The sequence below is a fragment of the Notechis scutatus genome, chromosome 13, assembly GCF_049901735.1.
Source record: "Notechis scutatus isolate UNSWTSFEM ecotype Mainland chromosome 13, rNotScu1.2, whole genome shotgun sequence".
Classification (NCBI taxonomy): domain Eukaryota; kingdom Metazoa; phylum Chordata; class Lepidosauria; order Squamata; family Elapidae; genus Notechis; species Notechis scutatus.
The window spans coordinates 13327158-13354833 of NC_142021.1; the positions used below are offsets into that span (position 1 = coordinate 13327158).

Sequence of the window (27676 nt, forward strand, 5' to 3'; positions counted from 1 at the left end):
CCCTCCATTTCTAGGGTTTTACAATACAGAAGTGAGACATACTGCTACCACATCATTTTGTGTGCAGTTGTAATACAATTCCATGCAGGCCTGGCCATGCCATACTACAAAGGCTGAAGACCTGTAGTATTTTTGATAGTTATCAACTGCAGTGCAATGTCTTTTGAGTTGCTGCAGATTTACTTAGTACTAAAAAGCAACTGTCTTAAGTTTTTGTAAATGAGTGCAGCTTGTTTGGGCACGGCCTGTTATAGAAAAATATTGTGGACTATAAACCAGTGTGGCATGACTTCAGAAGTTGTGGGTGCTTCCATCGCTGGAGGTTTTTAACAAAGAGACTGGACAGTCACTTGTCTGAAATGGTCTAGGGTAGGGTCTCCTGCTTGAGCAGAGGGCTGGACTAGAAGACCTCCAAGTATCTTCCAGCTCTGTTCTGATTGTGTGTGAATCTTGAATTTAGCATGCAGGCGGCCATTAGGCATCCTGCTAGTTTGTCTGTCCATTGTAGTGTAGTGTGTATATTTGAAGACAAAGCAGCATCTACAGGTAGCCCTCTACTTATAACCATTCATTTGATAATGGTTTAAACCAGGGGTGTCCAACCTTGGCAACTTTAAGACTTGTGGACTTCAACTCCCAGAATTCCTCAGCCAGCTTTGCTGGCTGAGGAATTCTGGGAGTTGAAGTCCACAAGTCTTAAAGTTGCCAAGGTTGGACACCCCTGGTTTAAACTTACATCCGTCCTAGAAAAAGCGACTTATGATCCATCCTTAAAGTTACAACCATATGACCTCCATAGTCATGTGATCACAACCTGGGTGCTTGGCAGCCAACTCACTCATGATGGTTACAGTCTCAGTCACAAGATCCTGACCTGAGACCTTCCCAGTTGCCTTCTGACGAGCAAAGTTAATTGAGGAAGCAAGGTTTAATTAAAGGCATGACTCAGTGCTGTGACTCGCTTAACAATTGCGGTCATTATTTATTAAACCTCTATGCTGCCCATCTTATCCAGGTGACTCTAGACAGCTTACAAAGCCATAAAAACAAGACAAAACATTCAAACAATATTAACACTAAAACTGATTTAAAAATTGACAGATAGGAAGAAAGATACACATTGAGAGGAGGCGGGGTTTTCGCTTAATAACCATGGTAAAACTGGTTATACAATTGGATCTAGTCACCTGATGACTCACTTAACAACCATAGTGCTTAGTGACTGAACTTCTGGCCCCAATTGTGGTCAAGAAGTTTCTACAAGCCAATGTATACTGAAGGAATATTCTCCTTAGGGAGGAATTTCAGGGATGACATAAGAAAGGCTATTTCGTGCATGTATTAAAATGAAGTGATTATACAGATCATTGGTTTGTTAATTTTAAGTTACCGCATGATGTGTTACTGGTTTGGTCTGCAGTGGAGTAACAACGAAGCTCAGCTAGATGCTTTGGACATGGGTAATGACTGTTCCTAACGAAGCAAGTTGATTCCAAATGAGAGTAACTCAATCAAAAATAGAATTGGGGGGGAAAAAACCTGCAGAAATACCAATTGTTGTGCATATGGTTTATTGCAACTATTTGTTGGTATATTACACCAAACTTCATTGTAGTCAATGGAAATAACACTTCAGTACTAATTAATTTCAGATCAAGCCAAAAGCAGTGCAGAATGAGAGATTTCTCAAACAGAAGAAACAAGAGTGGGAAAAGAACACACCCACGTCCTCCTACCCAACTGATATCTAGGGTAACCCAACAAATGCCGGGCTCCTCTGGGCTGCCCCTTCTGTGCAAAGGGGAATTCTGCTCCCCATTCCTCCCTTCCCCCAGGAATTAGCCCCTTCCCCCCAAAAGCAGTCCCTGCACATGGATTTGACCCTGGTAGGTTTCTTCCAACAGAACTTCTGCAAACCCTGGTCTTTGCAGAAAGACAATAGCCGTCAGGAGGGAGGAACTGAGTTACGTGCACCACAACCTACTGCTCATTCATGTGCTAATTAAGTGGGCACAGCCATGGGTATGTGTCTCTAGGTATGTGTCTCTACTGGCTGATGTCTTCCCTATGTCCAAAGTGTGAGCAACAGCCCCCTGGTTGCGCTGAGCTCACTGCAGCCTCAGGCCAATTGCATTCAATCTGTCCCCTGAATGGCAAAGCAGCTGTGCACCCTCCACCCAGATGTTGTACTTCTACAGCCCAACGGCAAGCCAAGTAAACAAGAGTCAGCCTGTCAAAACACAAATCCTGTGTGTGTGTGTGTGTGTGTGTGTGTTGCAATACTTCGGTTTGGTATCAACAAGCAAACAAACCACATATGCCCATTTTTAATCAACCCTCGCCCTCCCTGCTTCCCGGAAACAGATCATGTTTGGACTAAAATAATTTATCTATAGCAGCAAAAACACAAAAGCAAACCAAATAAATTGAAAGGAGGGGGGGGGAGCAATCTGCCCACGGATAAAAATCACTTGGTGTGAACCACTGAGGTGCTGAAGAGCAGCTTCTGCTTCTGCTTCTTCTTCTTGCCTCGTTTCTCCTCTGCAAAAGAAAAACAGCCATCAGGGCCTTTCGAGGCAACCTTCCTTTGAGCAGCAGGCGAGAGACCTGACTGAGGAGGGATCTCCCCTCCCCTCCCCTCCTATCCCCCAGCAAACATTCCCAGGCAAACAAGCTGCAACTCCTGTGATATCTGCCTACTGCGTGTGGCGTAATGGTCCCAATTCTACTTTGCTAAAAAGTAGAGCCTGCCTGTTGTTAAGGATGGTACCTCTAGGACAGAGGTGTCAAACTCAAGGCCCTGGGCCAGATCTACCCTGCAGGGTTCTTGGATCTGGCCTGCGGGACCGGCCTGAAATCAGCAAAGGACTGGCCCAGGGTGCCTCTACCAGCCAAAACAGGGCGGGGGGGGGGCGCACATGCAGCCCCCCCATGCCCTGTTTTCAAAACTAAAAACAAAAGGAGAAATGTTTCCCCTTTTGCATTTGAGCATGCAAGAAGGGGCAGGAAAGGAGAAAGGGAAAGAAAAAGAAAAAGGGAAGGAAGGAAGGAAGGAAGGAAGGAAGGAAGGAAGGAAGGAAGGAAGGAAGGAAGGAAGGAAGGAAGGAAGAAAGGAAAGGAAAGGAAAGGAAAGGAAAGGAAAGGAAGGAAGGAAGGAAGGAAGGTTATAATGAATGAGGGTCTCAGGGAAGTCCTGCCTTAGCACTTGGCTACCACAGCTGCCCCCGCCCCCAGACACAAGTCCCATATCACGCCCCCCCCGGCCACACCCACCATGACCATGCCCACCCCCTGGCTCTCCGAGGTCAAAGAAAACCCTGGTGTGTCCCTCAATGAAATCGAGTTTTGACACCCCTGGTCTAGGATCTGCTCTTGGCCAGCAGACATTTAGATTTGGCTAAATATTCTTTCCTGGCACCCTTATTTATTTATTATTTATTATGCAGCCCAAGGCAGCTTACAACTTACGATCTCAACGAGACTAGTGCAAGCTGGCATTGTCACGCCATCCTAGAATCTGGGTCTTGTACACTTTACAGCTAGTCCTCGACTTACAATAGTTCATTTAGTGACCGTTCAAAAAAAGTGACTTATGACTATTTTTCACACTCGCGACCATTTCAGCATCCCCTGGGTCCATGGTGGGCGAACCTATGGCACGCCTGCCACAGGTGGCACGCAGAGCCATTTGTGCCGGCATGCGAGCTGCAGGCAAACTTACCTCACTGCACATGCCCGTGCCTCACAGCTGGTTTTCAGCCAGTTTGAGGCCTTTTTCGGCCTACCAAAGGCTTGAGGAAGGCTTCTGCAGGCTTCTGCAGGCCGAAAACTAGCCCTGTTTCATCCCTTCCTGTTTTTCCGAAATGGGGCTAGTTTTTGGCCTGCAGGGGCCTGCACAGAAGCCTTCCTCAAGCCTTTGGGAGGCCGAAAATCAGCCGTGAGGCGCAGTGCAGGTAAGGGGGGGGCAGGGGTGGGTGGGTGGATGAATGGGGAATATGCGCGCATGCGTAGGGGGCGTGGCGGGTACGCATTGCCTTCTGGGTGCTAGCATGCGAGTGGGAGCATGCAAGCGCACGCACAATTTTTGGCACAGGAGCCCCAAAAGGTTAGCCACCACTGCCCTGGGTCATGTGGTCAAAATCCAGCCATTTGGCAATTGATCCATACTTACGTCTTGGAGTCAGGTGATTCCCCCATGCGACCTTCTGCCCAGCAGAGTCAATGGGGAAGCCAGATTCCCTTAAAAAACCCTGTTACTAACTTAACAGCTGCAGGGATTCGCTTTAATCAATGGGGCAAGAAAACGGAGCAAAATTCACTCAACGAAAGTCTCACTCTGCAACAGAGATTCTGGGCTCAATTGGGGACGTAAATTAAGGACTACCTGTGTTCAGCTGGGTATGACCCCAGTGGGACAAGTGTCCTGGGGTGGCTAGAGGAACAAGTAGCCCAGCTGACCCTGCACTTCTGCCCAGCATTCAGGGCGAATGTCCTTTCCTTGGACTTACCTAATAGGTGGTCAGAAGTGGATGGTTTGTCCAGTTTGAGGAAGGCTGCCTCAATAGCTTTGCTGAAGGAGTTCTGGAAACTGGGCACAGGCACACGGTCCGAGTTATCGCTCTCCGCATCGCTGTCTCCTGGAACCAGAGGCGCCACAGTGGGGGCCTCTTCTGAAAAATGCTGCTTTGAGATTCCTGGAAAGGCTAAACAGGCCTCAGGATGGAATATTGACTATAAAACTCTTCTTTAGTGGCTCCCCCTTTGTCAGGGATGAGGCCTTTGGCCTTCCAGGTTCCTCAGGTGTTAATAAAATTTACAACTCTTGAATATTTTCGTGGTGGTTCATGACTTGTCTTGATTCATTTTACTTTTAATCTTATTGACAAGGACTCACTTTGTTTTTTGCATTTCATCCTTGTTGTTGGCTATTTCACATGTGATCATCACTGCACAATTATTCAGAAAGGACTACTTTAGAAAACTGCTGGATATAAACAGCAGCTCCCTCACCTAGTTAGGTGATGAAACGTCTGCGGGCAAACCAATCAACCTCCGAGAGCCCCAAGGACTCACACAAAGGCTCAGGCCAACAGAATAAACCTGCTTACCTTTCTTCTTTGGCTGAGAACTATTCCATACTTCCGGTTTGGCTTTTCCAGCCCTCAGCATCTGAAAAGATGCAAGATGGACTCAGAAACCCCAGTATTCACCTCACAGGCTGATTTTTATTGATTTGAGAATCAAGCTGGATCATCTGACTACCAATAAAGCTGCTTGAGATAAATGAGAAAGGGAACTGCAATTTCTACAATTCAAGATTTACTCAGCCTCAACTTTTGCTCTCCTTAAAATGAGACGGTCTTGCAAGCAGCCACACGCACCTGGGCAAATGAGGGGAAGGCAGAATCCTCCTCCAGACTCCCAACAAGGAATGGGGGACTGCCAAGGCTGGAAGATGACAGTGGAGTCAACAAGGACTCTGGAAGACACCAAAAAGCCAAATGTTGAAGAATGAAGACTCGTTACTAAAGAGGCAGGGAATATAAGCTACAGACTTTTGATACTGTACTCCCCAAATTCCACTTTCATTACTATTTTAACCCTCCTGGTTTTTCATACATGGGCACCCTGCAATTGATTTCCAGTCCTCTTAGAGGCTTCAGCTTGTAAATGTCTGCTGCTGCTTTGCCTTTGAAAGCATCTGGCAGGCCTGCAGCTGCATTACTGTCCCCTTGGACTGACTTAGTTATTATGCAAATGTTAAGTGTTGCCACTGACTGGTGGAGGAAACGGAATTAAATACCGTATTTATCGGCGTATAACACGCACTTTTTCCCCCTGAAAATAGGGGGCAAATGATGTATGCGTGTTATACGCCGATATAATGTTAAGAAGCCTTCGGTGAATGCTGCTGGGATCGGGGATCAAGGACACAAATGAAAGAAGGGGAGGGAGGAAGCAACCGAAGCCTGTCCTTCTCTCTGGGTCAGCTCTCTCAGTCGCTCTCTCGCTCCTCCACCAGCACAGGAAGAAACTGCTTCAAAGAAGCGGCGGGGGGCTTTTCCTGTCGCCGCAGCTTCCTGAAGCGCCTGTTTCTCCCCACCCCCCACCCGTCCGCCCGCCCGCCCTGCTCCGTTCTGCCTGCCTGCCTGCCTTCGTTAATGGTTGAATCGGAACAGCTTCAGCTGAGTAAAAGAGGCGAATAGTTATTATTCTCAGCCGAAGCTGCTCCCAAACAACCAGAAACTAAGGCAGGCAGGCAGGCAGGCAGAATGGGACACTGTGGATTGAAGCGCGCGCGGGGTGGGAGTGGGGGTGAAACGGGCGCTGAATAGCTGCGGCGACAGGAAAAGCCCCCGCTTCTTTGAAGCAGTTTCTTCCTTGGATGGTGGAGCAGCGAGAGCGAAGCCTCCTTCTCTTCTCTTTCTCCCCCCCCCCCTTGCAAAAATTTTCTGCTTGAAACCGGTCCCTGGTACAAAAAGGTTGGGGACCACTGATTTACCTTATAAGTGGTAATAATATTAATAAAAAAAAAGTTCTGAGCTACCCTTATTTTGCTTCAAAGTTTTTATTTAGAAATTTAATTTTTTTCCTGAAATTTCCCTCTTAAAATGAAGATGCGTGTTATACGCCTGTGCGTGTTATACGCCGATAAATACGGTAAGCCTTTACAGAAGTATTTCTCAACCATGGCAAAGTTTAAGATGTGTGGACTTCAACTCCCAGCATGCTGGCTGGGGAATTCTGGAAGTTGAAGTCTGCCCATCCTTAAAGTTGCCACAGTCAAGAAATGCTGCTTTAGAAGATGCTGCTGATGGCTGAAATTGTTTTGGTTGCTTACCTGACTGAGAAGTGGGACTTCCTCCAACACAAGGCGGTAGCAGGTGGCTCTGGTTCTCAGGGCCAGCAAGTTCTCCTGAGCAAGCGCTGAAGGCCGGAAACTGCTGCAGGTTCTCCAATGCAATCCGGACCTCTGGATCTAGAGGTAAAAGCAGAAGTTCTCCTACCATAACAAACTCTAGAGAGTTTTCTCTCCAGGTACCCTGGTCAACTGAAGCCAGGCAGCTTCCTTTTCTTCCCAAGAGAAATGACTTCAACAGCACTGCAGCTTCCCTGCAGCAAACTTTGCCCAAGTATGGTGCCAATGATCCTTAATACGGGCTTTGCTTCCCATCCCTGCCAAAATAGGCCGAGACCTGCACCTTTCCGCCTTCCATTCAATTCTGTCTGGTTCTCAGAGGCAGCCTGTACAAGTCCCTGCAGTTTCCTTGGCAAGGTTTTTCAGAAGTGGCTTCCTGTTGTCTTCTTCCCAGGGCGGAGAGAATGTGCTTAGACCAGGGGTCCCCAAACTTGGCAACTTTAAGACTTACTGGCTGGAGAATTCTGGGGTTGAAGTCCACAAGTCTTAAAGTTGCCAAGTTTGGGAACCCCTGGCCTAAGACAGTTGGCTTTGGGCCCAAGGCAGGATTAGAACAGGAGGTAGCTGGGTGCCTTCAGCACGACACTGAATGACTTGCTATGCCTGCATACTAGGGGATAAAAGACACACAGATGAGCTGTGCCCAGGAGTGCCACTCACATTTGCCCTGCTTCTTGTTTTCCTCCATCTCAATTCTGCGTTCCCGCCGCCGTTCATCGCGTGCTTTCTTTTGTCTGAGCCGCTTTCGTTTCTCAATGTCATCTAGGTTGAAAGAGAGCCTTGGTGAGATGGGCGACTGCAGGCAACCAAATCTCTGCTGTGCCAACCTTTCACGGGGAACTGGATGGCAGCTCCTCTCCCGCATCCCTCGTATGCCCAATCCAGTACTCAGGCTTCAGCTTTCATTGACTACCAAAGCCATTCATCATCATGGATCCAATTGTCAACTCATAATATAATTCTGTGGTCTTTTTAGAGTTGCCAACAGAAAGGGAGGGCGGAGCAGTGCAACAGCTTGCAACCCGAAAGTGCAATCCATGTTTTCAAAGATAGTAACTAGGTGACTGAAGTTTCTGCCGGGCAAAATTCTAACTGGAGAGCATGATTAATGACTCTTGGCTATGGATACGAATTACAATACACCCAGGGGGTGGGGGAAAACCAGGGTCAAGGATGACAGTGAACAATGTGCCTCAGAGGCGGCTACACCCGGGCAGTGCCGGACATGTTAACTCCCAATAAATCCCTTTGAAGTTTTGGAAGTTTGGCTTGAGACTCATGATTTAAATGGGGGGAACTGCCAGAATCCTGAGACCAATCTCTCATTTCCAAATTCAACACTTCCATTAACTGCCTTTCTTGTTTCAATCAAAATCTCAAATACTAGATTTTTCTAAACAGAACATTCGTTTTTCCTCACTGGTTTAATTTAAAAATGAGGATACTTTTTGTCTAAGCTGTTTTTTAGGTAGTCTTTCTTGTGGGGAATGCAAGTTGGAACTTGAAAGTAAAGCTGTTGACTATAGTTGCTGAACCTGTCCCTGAGGATTTCGTGGCCACGTCCATCAAGTTTCCTTAGGGGACAAGAGGAAAGCACCTGGGCCTCTTCTCTCCTGACCCAGAACAGCCTCCAGCTACAGCATTTCTTAGTGGTCTTCCGACTAAAAACTAAGCGTGGCTCAATTCTGAGCTCCAGCAAGGTTTTTCAGGCACCACCACCTGCTAAAGAAGACGATTAACTTTTTCTTGAAATCCTTTTTTTATAACAGAAGGCACAACTCCCAGAGACCCACTTTTCTGATCTCACCTGAAAACATCTGCAGGGTTTCCTTCGAAATGACGGGAGGCTTCAAAGCTAATTCGCAGGTACTGAACTCGCAGGTGAGGGGCAAATGGCAGAGGTAACGATGACGCTGACGCACGTCCTGCAGGCGGGAGTTGGGGTTTAGGGAAGAGAAATGGACCCCAATTCTTCTCCCCGCAACTCCACCCTTCCGACCGCCAGCAGGCAAAACAGGCAACCCTAAGAGGCTCCCAGAAAGCGTTTGAGCAAGGACTGAACTGGAAACCTCTCCTAGCAGACGAGAGCTTTAATGCTCATCATCCAGGAGGCCATGAGTGGGCCACCCCGCTTGTTACCTCCGTCATGGAGTGGCCGGATATCTCCACCACAGTAGCTGTGATCCTCTCCGGACTCTTCTCAAGGCTCCCGTATTCATGCACGAGGCAACGGACGTTCACTGGGTGCAGATACAGACACTGCCCGTCTTCAGCTGCAGCATCAGAAAAGAAGTGGCAGGGCAGTTATTTTAAAGTTCGGAAGTTAAAACAGCCCCTCAGGGCGAGACAGTATTTAAGCAGAGGGAGAAGTCAAGGTAGTTCTTGACTTATAACCATGACTGGGACCAGAATTTCCTTTGCTGACCTTGGTAGAAGTAATAGGAAGGAGAACTCGGTGCGGGTCTGCTGGCAAACGCAGCCTTGGGTTTCCCAGAGGCAGATGCACTCCAATTGGCTTCCCCTCCTTCACTTGCGCTTGCGAGATCCATGTTCCTCTCCACGCTGTTATCTGCCGCCGCCTCTGCACGTTCCAAAGCAGGGGGATCTCCACTCGCAGGATCCACAGGAGGAGATGCCAGCAGTTCATCATTGAAAGCAGAAATATACTCTGGAATGCACTGCAGCAATAAAAAACCGGTTAGCACCCACTGGTCTTTTCCCACTTAATTTCTTCTTTCCTTCCCTCTGTAGGCTCAAGATGAGGCCAGCACAAAGACAAGGAAGGGAAACTGTGGCCGGGAAGAGAAAACTGGAGAATCATACTCCAGAACGACGACCAAATTTGTCTTTAAAACTAGGTAGAAACTCCTTGCAAAATGGGCAGCCTCGGAAGACAAAGTGTCCTCAGGGAATCTCTGGGTGGACAAAGAGAGCCTCGGTCCCTCACTTCCTGGCCTTCTCCCACTGCTCTCCACACCCACTGCACTCAGGCCACCCACCGAGAAGCCGAGAAGACGATATTGGAGATGCCTCCGAAGGCATCTTCCTCCTCCTCCTCATGGGCTGCTCAGCGCTAATCGAAATAGCAGGAGGCCTTTAGGCAGGAAGGGTCATCCACCCAAAACACTCCCTTGTGAGCAGGGAACTCTCCAATGTCTGGCCACGAAATGGAAGCAGCAGATATTTACAGGAAAGCATCTAATTTGGTGATCACAAACTTGGCCCCCATCTCAAGACGCAACTGCAGCTGCCAGAATTTCCCTCCATCGGCCAGGCTCATTATGTCTCGGTTGCTCTTTTCTTGACATGCTCTAGATGTGAATTTCTTCACCATGAATACTTCCATGCCGATTCTCAATAATCTTTCAAAATGCAGCATCCAGAAGTGGGTGGAATCAACTTCAAGAATTGTTACCCTGACATGCAAGGCCAGAGAAAGCTGGTCTGGTCCCAATTCACTCTAGGAAGCCCTCTTCCCATTCCTCTGGCCTCCTTCTGAAGATGGATGAAAGGCGATTTAAGAGAACTCACCTTTTCCCCCTGGGGTACTGCCACGGTTTCTTTCTCAGAAGTTTCTGTCAGGAGTATATTTTCCACAGCTGCAGTGACACCAGGAACATCACCGTCAGACATCAAGTGGCCTTCACGATCCTGGAAGGAAAACCAGTTATGTGACTTTAGAACCATATAATGTAAACCTAGTCTAATTTTTGTATTACTGAGTTAGGAATGTGGTCTTGCAATGTGCAAATTATCAGAAAAGTAAAAGTCTATGGAGATTCTCACTCATCCAGGTCATGGTTGTCCCAATGTTGCTTTTTCAAGAGGAAACTGGACTTTCTGATTTTTCTTTGAATACGTTTCGCTTCTCATCCAAGAAGCTTCTTCAGCTCTGACTGGATGGTGGGGGAATGGAAGGGTTTATACTCCTTGCAGACAGCTGGACATTTGCATCCTTTTAGCAAGTTGTTAGGGCCACCTGGAGATTTATCAGTGTCCTCAGGGTCTCCTGAATGGGGCAAATGGGTGTGGAGCCTTCTTGGCTGCAGGATGTTTTCTGCCTTGGGTCCCTTCCCTGTTGAAGACAGGTGCACAGGCTGTTGGGGAAGAGGCTGTGTTGTCCACATCTCAAACTGAAGTGCAAATGATTCCTGTAGTCTGCTATGTTTTCTGGAAGTCCATTCCTACTTCACAATTCAAAGGATGCTCATCCCAAAGTTTATGGAGATTCTCAGTCATCCCGGTATAAATCCTTCCATTCCCCATCACCCAGTTAGAGCTGAAGAAGCTTCTTGGATGAGAAGCAAAACATCTTCAAAGAAAAAAACAAGGAAGTCCAGTCGCCTCCTGAAAAAGCACCTTTGGGACTATCAGAAAAATATCAATAACTTTTTCTTGCCAACATGCTGAAATCTTTATATTTTACAGAATGCTTTCTATTCTTTGGACCCCCTATCCTGTCATGTATTTTGAATAAACAAACATGAACTAGTTACAAGGATTTCCAACTTGCATCAACAGTTATTCTATGAACTGCATAGCCTCTTTTTGGTTCATTCTTAGGTTCAGCTTTCCTGATATCAGCTTTCCTGATATGCTCTTCCTTAGTGATCTTCCAACTTTTTGAATTTCAGTAATTTTTGCGCACCTAGAATAATATGACATACTTTATGCTAAATAAATAACCTACAACAGTTGCTCCTGCTATCTTCCTTTTTTTCTTTCCCGGAAATGACTCATAACTGTTCTTTCCATATATTCTTTTTCACAAACTCCCTTTTGGTTTTCAGTAATTTTACTCATTAGATTCTTTTATGAAGGAATCCAACTTAGCTTTGCTTTATATGTTAACTCAAATCCGAATTCCTAAGGTTTCGGATTTATGCCCTATCAAATAAATCTAGCATCCCACGTGACTTTCTCTTAACATTGCTGCTCCTTCCACTTTCTGGATTCACTTTCCTATTTCACTTTGCTGATCCTCTATTCGCTGGAGGCAAAAGTTGCCCGTGAGGAAAATCAGAAATTCCCTCCTGGCAATTGTTTCCGAATGAATTAATCAAAGTCCCCCGTGGGCCTCTTGGCCAGATCTGCAAATGGTTTCTGGAAAGCTTCATCAACAGCAGCTTAGGTGGGTAGATGATAATACAGATAGTCCTCAATTTACGACCACAATTGAGCCCAAAATTTATGTTGCTAAGTGAGACAGCCCCATTTTACAACTTTTCTTACCTTGGTTGTTAAGTGAATCACTGCACTTGATCAATTAGTGACACAGTTGTTAAGTGAATCTGGCCTCCCCATTGACTTTGCTCGTCAGAGGGTGACAAAAGGGGATTATGTGGCCCTGGGACACAGCAAGGGTCATAAATAGGAGTCAGTTACCAAGCAACCAAATTTTGATCACATGACCATGGGGCTGCCGGAAAGATTGTAACTGTGAAAAAATGCTCATCAGTCATTTTTTTTTAACGCCGTTGTAACTTTGAACAGTCACTAAATGAATTGTTGTAAATTGATGACTACTTGTACACACTGTCAGTGATGATGCTTTTATTCATCTTCATTGTCTATATGCTCCTTCTTTCTAATACTTAAAATCATACAGGGTCATTCCTAATTTTTATTTTTAGAACCATCACATTGTGAGGCAGATTGGAGTAACCCAGTAAAATATCATGACCAGGCAAAAGAACCAAAGGTGGTTTATCTCAGGTCATCCCAATCCTTGTAAAATAAACCACACTCTTCAAAATAGAAATATACAGGCTAGTTTTTAAAAAAAACCAGACAACATCAAAACATGTACAAAAAGTGTTCCAAGCCAACAACTGCCATTCTACATCCATACCGATTTCCATCCCTCTCCACACATGATCCACACATAACCTCCCAAGTTTAAAGGGTTCTCCACCTTCAGTTCCTGCAGGGCTGCTTCAATGAAACATGCTTCAGGTGTATGTTTCTCCTCCTCATACTGATGCAGAAGGGCCATCTTTTCCTCCAAGATTACTTGCTGGAGGACCTGAGCCTCAGAGGCCAGAAGCAGCTTTGAATACTGGCTGTGCGGCTTATCTGAACGAAGAAACAAGAAACATTACCTCACCTCATTGGGATGTATTAGATCCGTGATGGCGAACCTATGGCACGCACACCACAGGTGGCACACAGAGCCATTTATGCCGGGCCGCGAGCCGCAGGCAAACTTACCTCACAGCTGATTTTCGGCTGGTTGGAGGCCTTTTTCGGCCTCCCAGAGGCTTGAAAAAAGCCTCTGCAGGCTTAAAATAGGCACATTTTGTCACCTGCAGAGGCTTTTTTCAAGCCCCTGGGAGGCCGAAAAGGCCTCAAACCAGCCGAAAATCAGCTGTGAGGTGCAGGCAGGTAAGGGGGGGCACGGCAGGGGGGCGGGAGGGATTGCATGCGCATGCGCAGGGGGCATGGGGGGACGCGCATTGCCTTCTGGGTGCTGGCACGCAAGCGTGTGAGCGCACGCACAATTTTTGGCACAGGAGCCCCAAAAGTTTAGCCACCACTGTATTGTACCATCAACCACCCACAATGCACTGCAGATTCTTAAAGCAGCTTCTTTCATTGAAACTTTGCCTTCAATGACAAAATAATTAAGGTTTATAATGAAGAAGAAAATCTGCACCATTAGAAATAACTTCTAGTTGCTTCCGGCTTGTCCAATGAGAGTTTGTGTGATGCCTTTAGAGAGCAGGGATTGATTTTCAGTAGTGTAGAGATTGACCCACTGTAGTTTTTAATGGAATTAGAGCTATCCCTTTCAATAAGATTCACATGAGACACAGTAACTCTGGAAGCAATTGGGCTTCATTCTGCACACAGCTCAGGTTTGCAAAACTCAAAGCAATCCCAATTCACAGGATACTTGTATCCTCAACATAGAATACAATCATAACAGTTGGAAGGCACCTCAGAGGTCTTCCAGTCCAACCCCCTGCTGGAGCAGGGAACCCTAGACCATTTCAGACAAGTGGTTGTCCAGTCTCTTTTGGAAAGAGTTGACCATTAAGAAATTTCTCCTTAGTTCCGGGTTGTTTCTCTCCTTGATTAGTTTCCATCCCTTGTTTCTTGTCCTGCCTTCAGGTGCTTTGGAGAATAGTTTGACCCCCGCCCCTCACATCTTTGTAGGAGCCCCTCAAATATTGGAACACTGCTATCATGTCATCCCTAATCCTTCTTTTCATTAGACTAGATGTACCCAATTCCTGTGACTGTTGTTCGTATATTTTAGCCTCCTAATCCGAATGGAGCTGGAAGGGAGCTTGGAGGTCCTCTAGTCCAATCCCTTGCTCAAGCAGGAGACCCTCCACCCTTTCAGACAGGTGGCTGTCCAGTCCTTCCTTAAAAACCTCCAGGGATGGAGCACCCACAGCTTCCGAAGGCAAGTCACACTTACCCCCCAGGTGAATAGGCTGCTCCACCAGGGCGAGTGCTGACTTTGGCAGGGCCATCAAGGCTCCTTTCTTCCGCTGCATGAGCTGCATTGTAATTGTATCGCCAATTGCATACTGACGGGTTTCTAGAGCCACAACACTGCAAAAGGGGGAGGGGGGGGTAAAGACAAGCGATCAATGACAACTGACTTGGTACAGGAGGAAAAGGACGCGCCACTCAGGGAATCTCTGTACCTTTTGAGGTCCTTCTTGTGAATCGAGCCGTAGCAGATGGGGCACTTACTCCAGGTCTTCTCACTCAGGGAGAGGTAATGCAGGATGCAGGCCCAGCAGAAGATGTGCCCGCAGTGAGTGATCTTGGCAGCAGTGGGTGGGTATAAGCATATTGGGCAGGAGGGCACTTCATGGCTGTAAATCCGCTGGAAATGTGCAACAGAATTCCACTGATAAAACTGAACTCTCAAAAGGTATTCTTCTTTAAAGAGCAGAATATATTTAAACATGATATTACTATTCAAAAGCCCAGCCATGAACACAATAAAGCACGTGGCGTCTGATTTATAGTTATTTTAAAAAACATGCTGCTCTCAGTAGCACTGAGGATTGCCATCCCAGCACCTGCCCAATTTAGGAATTTCAATGGAGAACATAACAACAACATCCCTGAGAAGTAACTGTCCAAACTTTATATGAAGTTCTAGAGAAAAGCAGCCCCACAATCTGAGACTTTCACTTCCACTATCCAATCGCTTGGACCATGCAGAAAAATTTAAATTTGCTCCCCTGCCGTTTCCTTTCTAGTTCTACACGGCTTAAAGCAGGCTAAACCCAATTCCACTGTAGAACACGTTAACGTCATGTTAAAATACCACTTCTTGACTCTCGTCACAAAGTCTTCTGCCCAATGATTTTAGGCCAATAAGTTAAGCAAGGGATTGGCTAGTTCAGAAATAAGAAACGACCAATTTACATGGGGTAGAAACATAGAACCATAAAGCTGGGGACCTTAGATGTTTTCTAGCTCAACCCCCTGGCTGGAGTCCTAACGAGGATATTCAACCTTTTCTTCAAAATCTCCAGTGATGGAATACCCACAACTTCAGGAGGCAAACTGTCCCACTGTTTAATTGCTCTCACCACTAGGGAGCTTCTCCTTAGACCTCTCTAATGCGTTTCCACCAATTGCTTCTTGTCCTGCCTTCAGGTGCTATGAATGGACCCCCTCGTCTCTGTGACAGTCCTTCAAGTATTAGAAGACTGCTACCATGTTATTCCTAATCCTTCTTTTCCTTAGGCTACACATACCTAGTTCCCTTAACTAGTCATCAAATGAGTCAGCTTCCAGTCCGCTAATCACCTTTGTTGCTCTTTTCTGCACTCTTTCTAGAGTCTCGGCATCTTTTTTGTATTGTGATGACCAGAACTGGACGTAGTATTCCAAGTGTGGCCTCAGTAGTGCAGTAGAGAGGGGTATATTCTCACTTCTCGTGAGCTTGACGCTCTCCACCCTCTGTTGACGCAGCCTAGGACTGCATTGGCTTTTTTGGCAGCTGCAGCATATTGCTGGCTCAGACTTAAGGGGTCGTCCACTAGGACACCCAGACCTCTCTCACAGTTCCTACTGTACAGCCAGGGGCTGCCTATTCTTATGCCTGTGCATTTAGTTTTTCTTGCCCAAGTGCAGGACTTAAAACTTTTCTCGCTACTGAACTATACTTCATTGGATAGGGCCCTGTGCTCAAATCCTTTTGAATCTTGAGTCTACTTTAAAAGTGTTGGCAATTCCTCTCAACTTGATATGGTCTGCAAATTTGCATAGGGCCCCCCCAGCAGTGAAATTATATTTTAGCCCTATCATGTCATAAATAATTCAATTACTCCGTTTAACTTCAATCACCTTTTTTTTCTAAACTCAGGATAAATAAGTGTGGATTGAGAGTCTGCACGTAGCCAAACTGACAACAATTTGTTCTTCCAAGAGAAACTGAACAGATCAGCCAGGTTCAGCTGGGCTTTGTCCTCAGATGCCATCTCCATCAAAATTTAGTTGGCAGAGACTTACTGTTTGGTAGGCACAAGAAAGCTTAAGCCACAGGTGGGTTAGGAAACACTACAGACCTCAGAAATGGTGACTGGATGATTCTATTGCAGAGGTGTCCTTATAGGCACAGAACAGTGGTGGTATTCGACCGGTTCTGCCCGGTTCTGGAGAGCCAGTAGCAGTGATGAGCAGCAGAGAGACAACCAGTTCTCTCCGCTGCTCTGTGTTTGGCCCACCCAGCCGCCCGGGCTCCCATACTCACTTTTATGGCCAAAATTCAAAGCGCAGCTGCTCTGCGTGGCGCATAATAGCACCGCACAGCAGCTGCTGCAGCGACTGGGATCATGCAGGCTTGCAGGAGGCGAGTTAGAACACCTCTGCGCCTGCAAAAAGTGTGTGTTTGGCGTGCGCGTGCATGCAAAGTGTGTGCAGCGTGCAAAGCGCGCCCATCAAGCCACACCCACCGAACCGGTGGCAACTTTATTTGAATACCACCACTGGCACAGAAGGCTTTCCGTTGGCTTTAAACTGCTTAATTGCTGTCAGGACAGAATTACTACCGTTACAGCTGGAAAGTTTGATTATAGCTGTACTGGACTTTTGTACTCCAACTGAGATGTCCTAATTTTTCTGTTTGCAAATGTGGAAAACTAGAATTAAATGCCTAGGTCAGGGTGTCAGACTCAATTTCATTGAGGACCACATCAGGGTTGTTGTCATGCCTCTGTCGGAATCTGATTAGGAGGGAGAGGCCAAGCAGCTGACAGAGAGTGGGGGTGTGGCTCTGTTGGCTGTGGAAGAAACTGGGGAAGGGCAAAGTCCAGCTGGGCTGAGCAGGAGAGAGCTAGAGCAAGGGAGAGGGAATTCAGAGGAAGACCCAGGCCCACCCTCTTCATCCTAGGGCATGAAGGGAGGAACAGAGAAGGGAGCAACACGAGTTGCGTGGTTTACGGGGGAGAAAAGGGCCCTGATTCCCTTCATTAGCTGCAGCTGGGAACACAATGTTTGAAAAGGGAAGATGCACATAGCAAACTGTTGAGAGCAAATCGTGAATTATCTGGTATTGTTGAGGCTTATCTGGGTTCCTAGTGTCTTCCCAACTGTGTGTTTTGCTTGCCTTTCAAGTCTGCAATTCCTTCTGCCCTGTCAAGTTAATTACTGCAGCTTGGTTTGTTTGGATTTTTTGTTACAGTTTGTATGTACTTTGTTTTTGGATTGAATTTCCTACACTTAAAGACTGTTCTTGGGAGAGATTTTTCTCCAGCTGACGGAACCTTGGATATTGGGGGCAAAGTTGGAGGTACTGAAGGGACTTTTCTTACTTATGTGACTGTGTTGCCTTTGTGCCACGCCCCTTTGGGTCATCACAGTTGTGTTTTACTTCAGGGGGGCGGATGGGCATGGCCGGGATGGGAGTGGCCAACTTGACATCACTTGTGTCAGGGCATCTGTGGTGGTCTGGGTGGGACCACCACAGATGCCCCAGGGGTGATCCACTGGGGGGATCCTCCTGCAGCCCTCGGCCAGCAAAAATGGAGCCTGGGAGGGAGCTCCATTTTTGCTGGCAGAGGCACTGCAGGCCAGTCCTTTGCTATTTCCAGGGCAGCCCTACAGACCAGATCTAAGTACCCTGTGGGCTTTGAGTTTCATACCCGTGGCCTAGGTATTTAAAAGGCCTGACCTGCTTAATTTGGTTACCACTGATTGTCCACTTATAGAAGCTGTATATTGTGATGCTTTGTGAATAGTAACCCAGAGTCTGGAATGGCTGATTTCCAGCTTTTTGTCTTGACAGCATGACCCTAATACTTTGTCAGTGTTCTCTGGGTGACTGCAGTATCAACACGCAGAAAGATGGAAGTTGGTTCGTGAGCCCTGAGTTGGTTCGTGAGTTCATGTTTGGCAGGAGCCAAAAGTATCAATAACATAAACGTTTAACTAACAAAGGGGGCTGAATGCAATTTGACTCCTTTAAAGCTGGAAATTTGTCAATTTGACATTGGGCAAGCCTTTGAGATATATGTGTATGTGTGTACGTATACATACTCATACACATATATAGGATATTTTCATATAGCATCATTATCAGCTAAAAAAATGAGGTGGCTAATTTCCTCTCTAGCTTTTTTTAGGGAACTGTAGTTTTGAATTCACAAGTTACCTAATGATCTGTGTGGAGGACTTCCTTTTCTATCCTGAATCTCTCTCACCACCCCGATTCCTAGGCTGACCATAGTACTTGTTGTTTGAGAGAGGAAGAAGGATACTAACCACTTGTTGCACAAAATCCCAGTTGACCAAGATATCTGGGTCAGTGAAGTGAACCGTGTAGTCCTGATCATCACGTACCACAAACTGGCAGCTGCAAAAAAATACGAGGGATTTAAAACTAAAAACTCATAATAACCGCCTGAAACTGATTATATAGAAATGATCCAGGAAGACAGATATTCAGATTAAGTAACTGCTGAAAATTATCTACAACAATTTTAAAACAACACAATTTATCTTTTCCATTACTCTAACTATAATCCAAGGACATTCAGCACTCTCAGAAATCAAATATATCAAGGAGAGAAAATTGGAAAGTATCTGCTTTTTAACCTGCCAAGGAGTGCTCTCAATTAACCAGAACTGCGTTAACTATTCATTTCTACAAATAAAATAACATACCTTAGATCTTGGCATTAACAATTTCATAAAGCTATGTTGTAATGGACAAAACTGGTCTCGAATTCACATCACCAATACTTTCCTTTTTCTTTGTTTTTAATGAATTCAAACACAAGCAGCAATTTAAATGCATTTCAAGACTCTCAATGAGAGTCAAATTACCAAAACAGCTTCAAATGTAAAATATAAACCCAAAGGAAATGTTTATATGGAGAATAAAAACTACAAAACAACAGCTGAAAGCAACAGGTAGGAACAGCACAGCAACATGATTAAATTCTCCCTCAGATATTTATGATCCAGACCAAGGTCACACTCACTTGGCCTGAAGGAAAAGCTCTTTGTTGAAAGGTTTGTTTTCCCATCTGTTTCTTTTTCCCCAAGTGCCATGGCTGCTCCCATCAAAATGGCTAGTGTGGCCACGAGGTTCAAATGTAAAATTTAACAAATGGTTCAGATTAATCTTCTTAGGGCCAGAGTATTGGGCAGGGCTGAACTCTGCCCGCTGAGTTTCTGCTACCTGAGAAAACAAACAATTTAGTTTGCAGGAGTTGCAATTTTTAAAAAAAAACAACCTATGCCATACAAAGACCATTATTTTTACCAGGAAGATGAACATTAAGCCAGAACATAGGAACAATCTCTTGGAGGAGGGGAAAAGCAAACTACAGCTTTACTTTTGCCAAAAAATATCATAGCTTTCTCGTGTAGGAACAGAGCTCAAACTAAAGAAAGCTTTATTCTCCTTATAAGCTGAGAGCTTATTTTTGCCTGTAGCTCTTTACATCAGATAGCATATGATTCACATGCCATTGGACTTTCCTCTGACAATATTTTCTATACTATCATCAACAATTTTTTAAATATATTTTGCTTTCAAAGATCATGATCTGGAAAACTGCTTATACAGCCCTTAAAAGTATAGGTTAAGAAGGATTTTTTATTTACTATTATTTTTAAAAATATACAAATAGAAGCAACATCAACAGTCAACCCTCCAGTTTTAATCGGTTCTTTCAAGAATTAAACATTTGAGGTAACATTTCAATGAGATGCATTTTTTGATAATGAGCTTCTATTATCCTTGAATATGAGCTCACCTAGGCATAAGGTAAAGTCTTAAACATCTAGTTTATATATCTGGAAAATGCTGGACTTTAATGCGCCCCCTGCCACAGGCTGGATAGGGACAGCCGAAGGGCCAGATGTGACCTACAAATGCCCACGCCTGCCATGTTTAATTGCCACATTTTATAGAACTAAGTAAAAAATTGTACATGTTAATGCCAACATTTAGAAGCAAAGAATTCATAGTAACCTCTTGCATATTTGCAGAACTAATTTGGACATTATTTTTTCATGACAGGGCATTATTGTTTGATTTTTTTCCCCCCACAAGTGTGAAGGTAAGACCATTCGGTTCAATTAGATTCTTATTTTTAATCTGTATTTCACATTTTTAATGAGAGAAGAAAAACAGGAGTTTCTATTGTGTCAGAAAAGAGAGATAAGGCAGGATATTTGCTTAATTAAGGCATGTAAGGGCAGATCTCACCTCATCTCGTCTTCCACCATTAGAAGAAAGGCTAAAAGATTTGCTGCCGCTGTTCTGCTCCCCCCTCTGAGGGGGCATCTTGTTAAAAGCTTTGCTTTTCTGTGAAAAGGAGCGACGGGACTGGCTGGGGAAAGTCTCATTTCTGGCATATGAAGTTTCTCTCTTACGATTATAACGCTGTCTGGATCCACTTGCATTTTTCCCTTCTAAAATAAACAATAAAGGAAAATAATGTTCAGCATTAAGTCAAAAGCAATTCCTAGCAGAGCAGGTAACTTATATCGGGCCACAGTGACAGCCAGATTGGTAACCCAAGCAAAAGCTTATCTAGAGAAACCTACCACACAGAACTTTCATGACTTCAGGGAGAAACCAAACATCTTTACTTAAAGATCTTGCTAACTGAAGATATTTTGACCTTAAAAACTATAATATTTTTCTGACCCTTGTGCTGGCATAAACAAATATTTCACTAATATAAATTATACTCTATTTACTTACAACAGGAAAGGATTACTCTTAATAGTACTCATCCTCAGAGTCACTTAGGAAGAAAGCCGGCTTAGTCAATGGTGGTCCAAAATCAGAACGACCGATAGCCCCTTTCCAGACTAACAACACTTTATTAACATTGGATTACTTGCTCAGTTGCCTAATTTCATGATTCTAATGCTTTGAATCACCCCAAGGGAATTGGACAAGTAAACATAAATGCTTTACCTATAATTTTTTTTCAAATACTTCTGATAAGGAAAACATTGGTCTTTTAAAATTTGAGTTTGTATACTTTAAGTACTTCCCTTCAGCAATATTCAGTTTAGTACACACACCGAAACTTTTTTCAATAAAATAAATTATTCTGTATGCAATCCAAAGTAACAATGATTACTATCCAATGTAGGCAATACATTTCCATCATTGTAAGTTCTGTTATAATTAGAACAGTAATTCAAGAAAGCAGCTGCTACTAGGAGCTTGGGGGTACAGGTAGTTCTCAATTTATGACCACAGCTGAGCCCAAAATTTCTGTTACTAAGTGAAACAGTTAAGTGAATTTTGCCCCATTATATGAACTTTCTTGCCACAGTTGCTAAGTGAATCACTGCAGTTGTTAAGTTAGTAGCACGGCCATTAAGTGAATCCGGCTTGCCCATTGACTTTGCTGGTCAGAAGGTTGCAAATGGGGATCCCAGGACCCTGGAACACTGCAACCGTTGTAAGCATGAGTCAGTTGCCAAGTATTCAAATTTTGATCACATAATCATGGGGATGCTGCAGTGGTCATAAGTGTGAAAAATGACCATGGCTCTTTTTCCAGTTATGCTGTAACTTTCAGCAGTCACTAAATGAACCATTGTAAGTAGAGGACTACCTGTATTAGCAACCTTAAATTCCCTAAGATATAAAATTTAAAATTTTGTAATATAAATTCCCTCAGTTGGAAACAGATTTCCTACATGTGTGAAAAAGTTATATATACAAATGACAGACACTACCACAAAAGGAGAGCAAGCGCTTGTAGATCCAAGGAGCTTCTCCCTTTAAAACAGCTAATTATTATCTGGAAATTATCAGAACTTAGTAAGTACTGTATTATACTGAATTTTTGCAACTTTATTCTTGTATAGAAAGGCCTCTTTTGTAAAACATTTGTCATATATAATTTTAATAACTGTCCTTGAATATAAATCATTTGATAACTGCTAGGCAATTCTGTCGCTGCAGGATTGCTACCCAGGCTTTGTAGAATGTGACGGTAATATCAGCACCGAGCTATTTGTGCACTGCTGCCCGTTCAGATTAAGACATAATCAATGTCCACACATGGCTGTCATAAGCTAAAAGCAGCACTTTCTAAACTTGAACCTTTTATCTACAGAGGGCCTCCAGTTAGTACAACGAACAACTAGCTGAAAATAGTTGGTCAAAATGAACGTCACCTGTAGTGATGGATTCTACAGAACCATTCTGCATTGTTGTGACCTGGAGTGTCAAAAAAGTTTCATCTAAGACAGAGGTCTCCAAACTTGGCAACTTCAAGACTTATGGACTTCAACTCCCAGAATTGGGAGTTGAAGTCCATAAGTCTTAAAGTTGCCAAGTTTGGGGACTCCTGATCTAAGAGATGTTAGTAGAGATATTCTATAAGCCAGTTTGGTACAGTGGGTAAAGCACCAAGCAAGAAACTGGGAGGCCATGATATAATTGACCCCAATCCTGCAGGCTTTTAGAAGTTTTCCCAAGTATTTGGGTCAGGATGAATAGTCCCATTTGGATAAATTACAGTCCATTTAGTCTTGATAGCTGCCCAGTTAGTAGTTAATTGGCAGGAGTACCCAACACTGCAGAAGATAGGCTGAAGAATAAAGAGTTGAACCTTGGGCCCTATCTAACAAAATGAAATTTAATGGAAAGAAAAGTAAGATTTTGCACTTAAGCAAGAAAAATCAAATGTACAGGTACAGATTAGATGAAACCTGGCTCAATAGCAATAACTGTGAAAGGGATCTTGGAGTCCAAGTGGGCAATCACTTAAAAATGAGCCAGCAGTGTGTGGTAGCAGCCAAAAAAGCCAACACAGTCCTAGACTGCATTAATAGAATCAAAATTACCTGAACTATTAGTACCACTTTATAAAGCCTTAGTAAGACCACATTAGAATATAGCATCCAATGTTGGTCACCATATTATATAAAAAATGTAGACTCTGGAAAGAGTGCAGAAAAGGGCAACAAATATGATCAAGGATCTGAAAGCTAAAACATTTGAAGAATGGTTGCAGGAATTGGGTTTGTCTAGTGAAAAGAAGGAGTAGGGATGACATGATAGCAGTGTTCCAATTATTTGAGAGGCTGCCACAAAGAAGGGATAGGGTGCGGTGTCAAACTATTTTCCAAAGCACCAGAAGGAAGACAAGAATCAATGGATAGAAACTAATCAAGGAGAGAAGCAACCTAGAACCCAGGAGAAATTTCCTAATGATGAGAACAATTAACCGGTGGAATGACTTGCCTTCAGAAGCCTGTGGGTGATGCTCCAACACTGGAGGCTTTATTACATCAGGCAGCTGAGTCAGGTGTTTAAATCAATGAGATGATACTCAGGTGTGAGTTTGAGTGGCATTCTTCATTTAAAAACGAAGAATGGCTGCTAGCACTTGAGTCTGCCTTCATGAATCTGCTCTGGGGAAAGGAATACCACTCCAGGCAAAAGAACTGTCTGACTAACTCAGAAAAAAAGACTTCCAAGAGGCTAGAAGAACTCATAGAATCATGGTCATTGACCTCCATCATCAAGCAGACAGGATACAAATAAAGAAAATGCAACATTATTACTTGTTCAATAATAAATCACTAAATATGAAGCACATTTAGCACTCCAGGAGGTTTCAAAGAATAATGGCAAAGAAACTGCAGGTATTTTTGTGCTGCCTGGTGTCAGTCTATGTGTCTACAATTAGGAAAATACTGAATAAGAGCAAGATCTAAGGGAGAATACCAAGGAAGTCTCACACACTGCAAAATACACTCTGCTGCCCATCAGAACTGAATAAGTTTCTTGGATGAGAAAACTTTTTTTAAAGGGGAAAAAACCAAAAAAGTTCAGTTGCTTTTTGGAAAAAGCACCTTTGGACTGCCCATCTCAAGTTTGCCAAAGACTACCTGGATGATATAGAAAAGGCAACTGGAACAACGTTCAAAGGACAAATGAGATTAAAGTGGTCCTTTTGGATAATAATGAGAAACCTTAGGCTTGGAGAACACAAAACATTGTTCCACCACATTTCAGATGTGAAGCTTGCCAGAAGAAATATTTGGATCTCTAGATAGCTCAATCACGGATGGAACAATGGATTCTCTGCTGCACAGATGAACGCCAGGTGAATATGGGACAGACTAATGACCAACAGGTACATACAGAAAAACATTTGTTTCAAGTCATTGGTGCTGAAAGAGGCACCACTGTTACCACATCTAAAACTTCACATACTTTTTCCAGTGAGGTCACTGAAAAGTTGGCTCATTGCATTACTAAAGCCATGACACAGCCACATTCTCTGTGTTGTTTTTTTTAGCCAGAACCTCTATCTGTTAAAATGACACTCAGATCACACTATAGGTCACAATACTGGACATTTCTCAAGGGCTTACAAACTTTCTTCTACCACTGAACCCAGAGCAAAATATTCCTGCCCAAGAAGAAAGCAGGAATTAAATAATGAGCTCTACATGAACTATAATATTTAATAAAGGGGTACCCTGAATGTAGTTCAATTGATGACTTCATGAACAGGTTCGTTTCCACTGCTTCCTTCTAAGGTTTTTTTTTTCAATCTCCTCTAGGCTACACTGACATTTCCTATGGTCTCCAAAAAATTAACCAGGGCCAACCTTGCTTAGCTTTTTAAGGTAACAAAAATGAGGATGGTGCTGTCTAGATTGTTTCAAATATAGCATCCTTGCTATTTATAGCAGGGATGATCAAAATCTTTTGATATGGGAATCAAATATTCCAGAATGTCTTAGTTCCCTCCAGAATATGCCAAACCTCCCCTTTGACCATGTCATTTCTGGAAGTAAATAGACATGGCATTAGTTCAGGGATCTCCAACCTTGGCAACTTTTAAGAATTGTGGACTTCAACTCCCAGAATTCCTCAGCCAGCTTTGCTTGTGGACTTCAACTCCCAGCTTTGCTGGCTGAGGAATTCTGGGAGTTGAAGTCCATGTGTCTTAAAGTTGCCAAGACTGGAATCCCCTGCTCTAGTTTGAAGCTTAACTACACCTTGACAGCTGATACTGACAAACTACTTCTATACCACTCCCAAGAAAAAGGTGTGTGGAGGCAATCACTGAGAGTCAGGCTTAACTGATGGGTGTCTGTTTTTCTAGCTCTGCAAAACGATGATGTCTCCAGGGCAAAGGAGTGCTTCTTCTAAGGCAATTGGCAGTTTGTCACAGAACAACAACTGCATCAAGAATAATGGAGACAAGGATGCTTCACTGATCATCATCAACCCTGCCAACAAAAGTTATTGGAGACTTACGGATGCTATCTGTCCAATTAGTTTCATCTCGTTTAAAGGCTGTGAATGTTTAAATGTTGGGATTTTTAATTGCAATACCCAAGCATTCTGAATAAAGAAAAACAAATACAATAAAGTTTGGAAACCCAGCCAGAGTCCCTTCTTTATCAGATAAACAAATGGCAAATTCCACAAACATATTAGCTTAGGCTTTTTCAACATGCTGTATGTTATCTCCACTTTATATATTTGCTGATTACAAAAGTCGTCCCTAAGCAGGCTTTCCCCAAGGTCACTTATGGAAAGCAGCTCTTACACTCCTAAATTGCATCTTATTTTAAAAAAAAAAACCTGCAGAAATTTAGATTCATAAAAACTTGCGTTGCCTCTTGCTCCATTCTTAACAAGAAACAAAGCTAAGTTGCAACCCAGGACTGGCAGCAACCTGGCTTGAGAGTGCTTCGCCCTGTCTTTAAAGAACAAGGGTCGACCCATTCGGCAGGAAGTTGTGTTGGTCAACAAGATTCATGCAACCGCGTTCGTGCAGTGGCCGGGGCCTGCTCCGCAGGTCGGAACAACCCCGGAAGCGGCTGCTCGGACTTCGCTCTAGCACAGGGGGCTCCAACCTTGGCCGTGGACTCCAGCTGGCTGAGGAATTCTGGGAGCTGAAGTCCACAAGTCTTCAAGCGGCCAAGATTGGAGACTCCTGCGTCCAAATTTCCCACCCGGCCGAGGAACTCTGGAGGCTGAAGCCCGCCCCTCTTAAAGCTGCCCAGGCGCATGGGTCGCGGGGTCCCCTCTAGTCCAGATGCGCGGCCTTACCCCCTTTGGGCTTGGACTCCCCCGGCCGGGCCGGCGGAGTTAGAGCGGGGCTGCTGCCCTTTGCCTCCCATCGCGGAGGAGGATCCGGGGCCTGAGCCGCCGCAGGGGCTGTTCTTGTCCATGGCGCTGGCAGGCGGGCGCGGCGGCGGCGCCGCTACGGAGCGAGCGAGAGGGCGGCTGGCGGCTGGGGCCGAGGCCCAGGCTCATGGCCCGGCGGCGGGGTCGGCGCAGCGCAGTCGTCTCGGCCACCCTCATGGCGACATGTTTCTCACGGCTTCGGCCGGGCGAGGGAAGGAATACGGGCCGGGTGCGCGGCCACCGCAAACGCTCCGGGTCCGAGTCGGAGGGAGGGCTGGCCGCCTGGCGCGGCCGGGCCTGCGTCCCGCGGACGGAGGAGCGACCTCGGGGTGAGCGCGGGGATCCCGCGAGGCCTCCGCAAGCCAGGCCCGGCCTGCGCCTCGAGAGTGGCGAGGAGGGGAGTTCGCGGCCAAGGGGAGCCGCCCGGTCCGCCGCAGCGCCGCCGCCTCAGCTTGTAATGGCGACGAGTCGCCCTCCGCCGTGACGGGAAGGCCCGGATGGAGTCTTTCTCCAGGGGGCGGGGCAGGGCGCGCCGCAAAGCATGCTGGTCGCGGTGGTTCCTCCCTCAGCGGCTGGACAGGTCACGCGCCGGCCTCCTTTCCAGAGAAAACTACACCTCACGACAGGCACCGGTTGGGACTCACCCAGCGGCCTTCGTAGGATAGAGGCGGTTTGGGGATTTGTTTGGCAGGCCGAGTTTTGGGGTCATTTGTTGGCTGACAGAAATACGTGGGGGCTCCCTCGGTTCCTGTGCCCGGGGAGGCTGAAAACTGGGTGCCCGCACTCCTGGGCAATCTAACTTTTCTACTGCCTTCTGGCGAATGCATTACTTCTGAGGGAATTCAGAGTCTGCTTTGCTTTTGTTCTGCTATCACAGAGGTCTCCAAACTTGGCCACTTTAAGACTGGTCGACTTCCAACTCCCAGAATTCTCCAGACAGCAGGGAGTTGAAGTCCACTAGTCTTAAACTGGCCAAATTTGGGGACCCCTCACTCCTGCTCAGTAAAAGGTTCCTTTTGAAATACCAAGTTTCAAGAGTTTTTACTTTCTTGACGAAGGAGGAGAGGCAGGACCTTACAGAAACGCTGCATTTTTCACCCCGAAACTCTCAATGTGGCTGGATTAACAGGGAGGACCGT

At 45.2% G+C, this 27676-nt stretch overlaps 1 protein-coding gene across 1 annotated transcript; it reads right to left on the reverse strand.

The window, feature by feature from the left end:
- Positions 1-1554: 1554 nt before the first annotated feature.
- RNF10 (ring finger protein 10) lies at positions 1555-26732 on the reverse strand. Its single transcript, XM_087943084.1, is given in 18 exon segments — positions 1555-2541; positions 4509-4670; positions 5109-5169; positions 5382-5479; positions 6842-6979; positions 7580-7681; positions 8727-8844; positions 9059-9192; positions 9345-9597; positions 10451-10570; positions 12834-12994; positions 14346-14482; positions 14578-14762; positions 18656-18746; positions 19378-19577; positions 20613-20818; positions 26460-26476; positions 26478-26732. Coding segments are annotated over 18 exon segments (2361 nt in total). The 5' UTR covers positions 26582-26732; the 3' UTR covers positions 1555-2467.
- Positions 26733-27676: the final 944 nt, after the last annotated feature.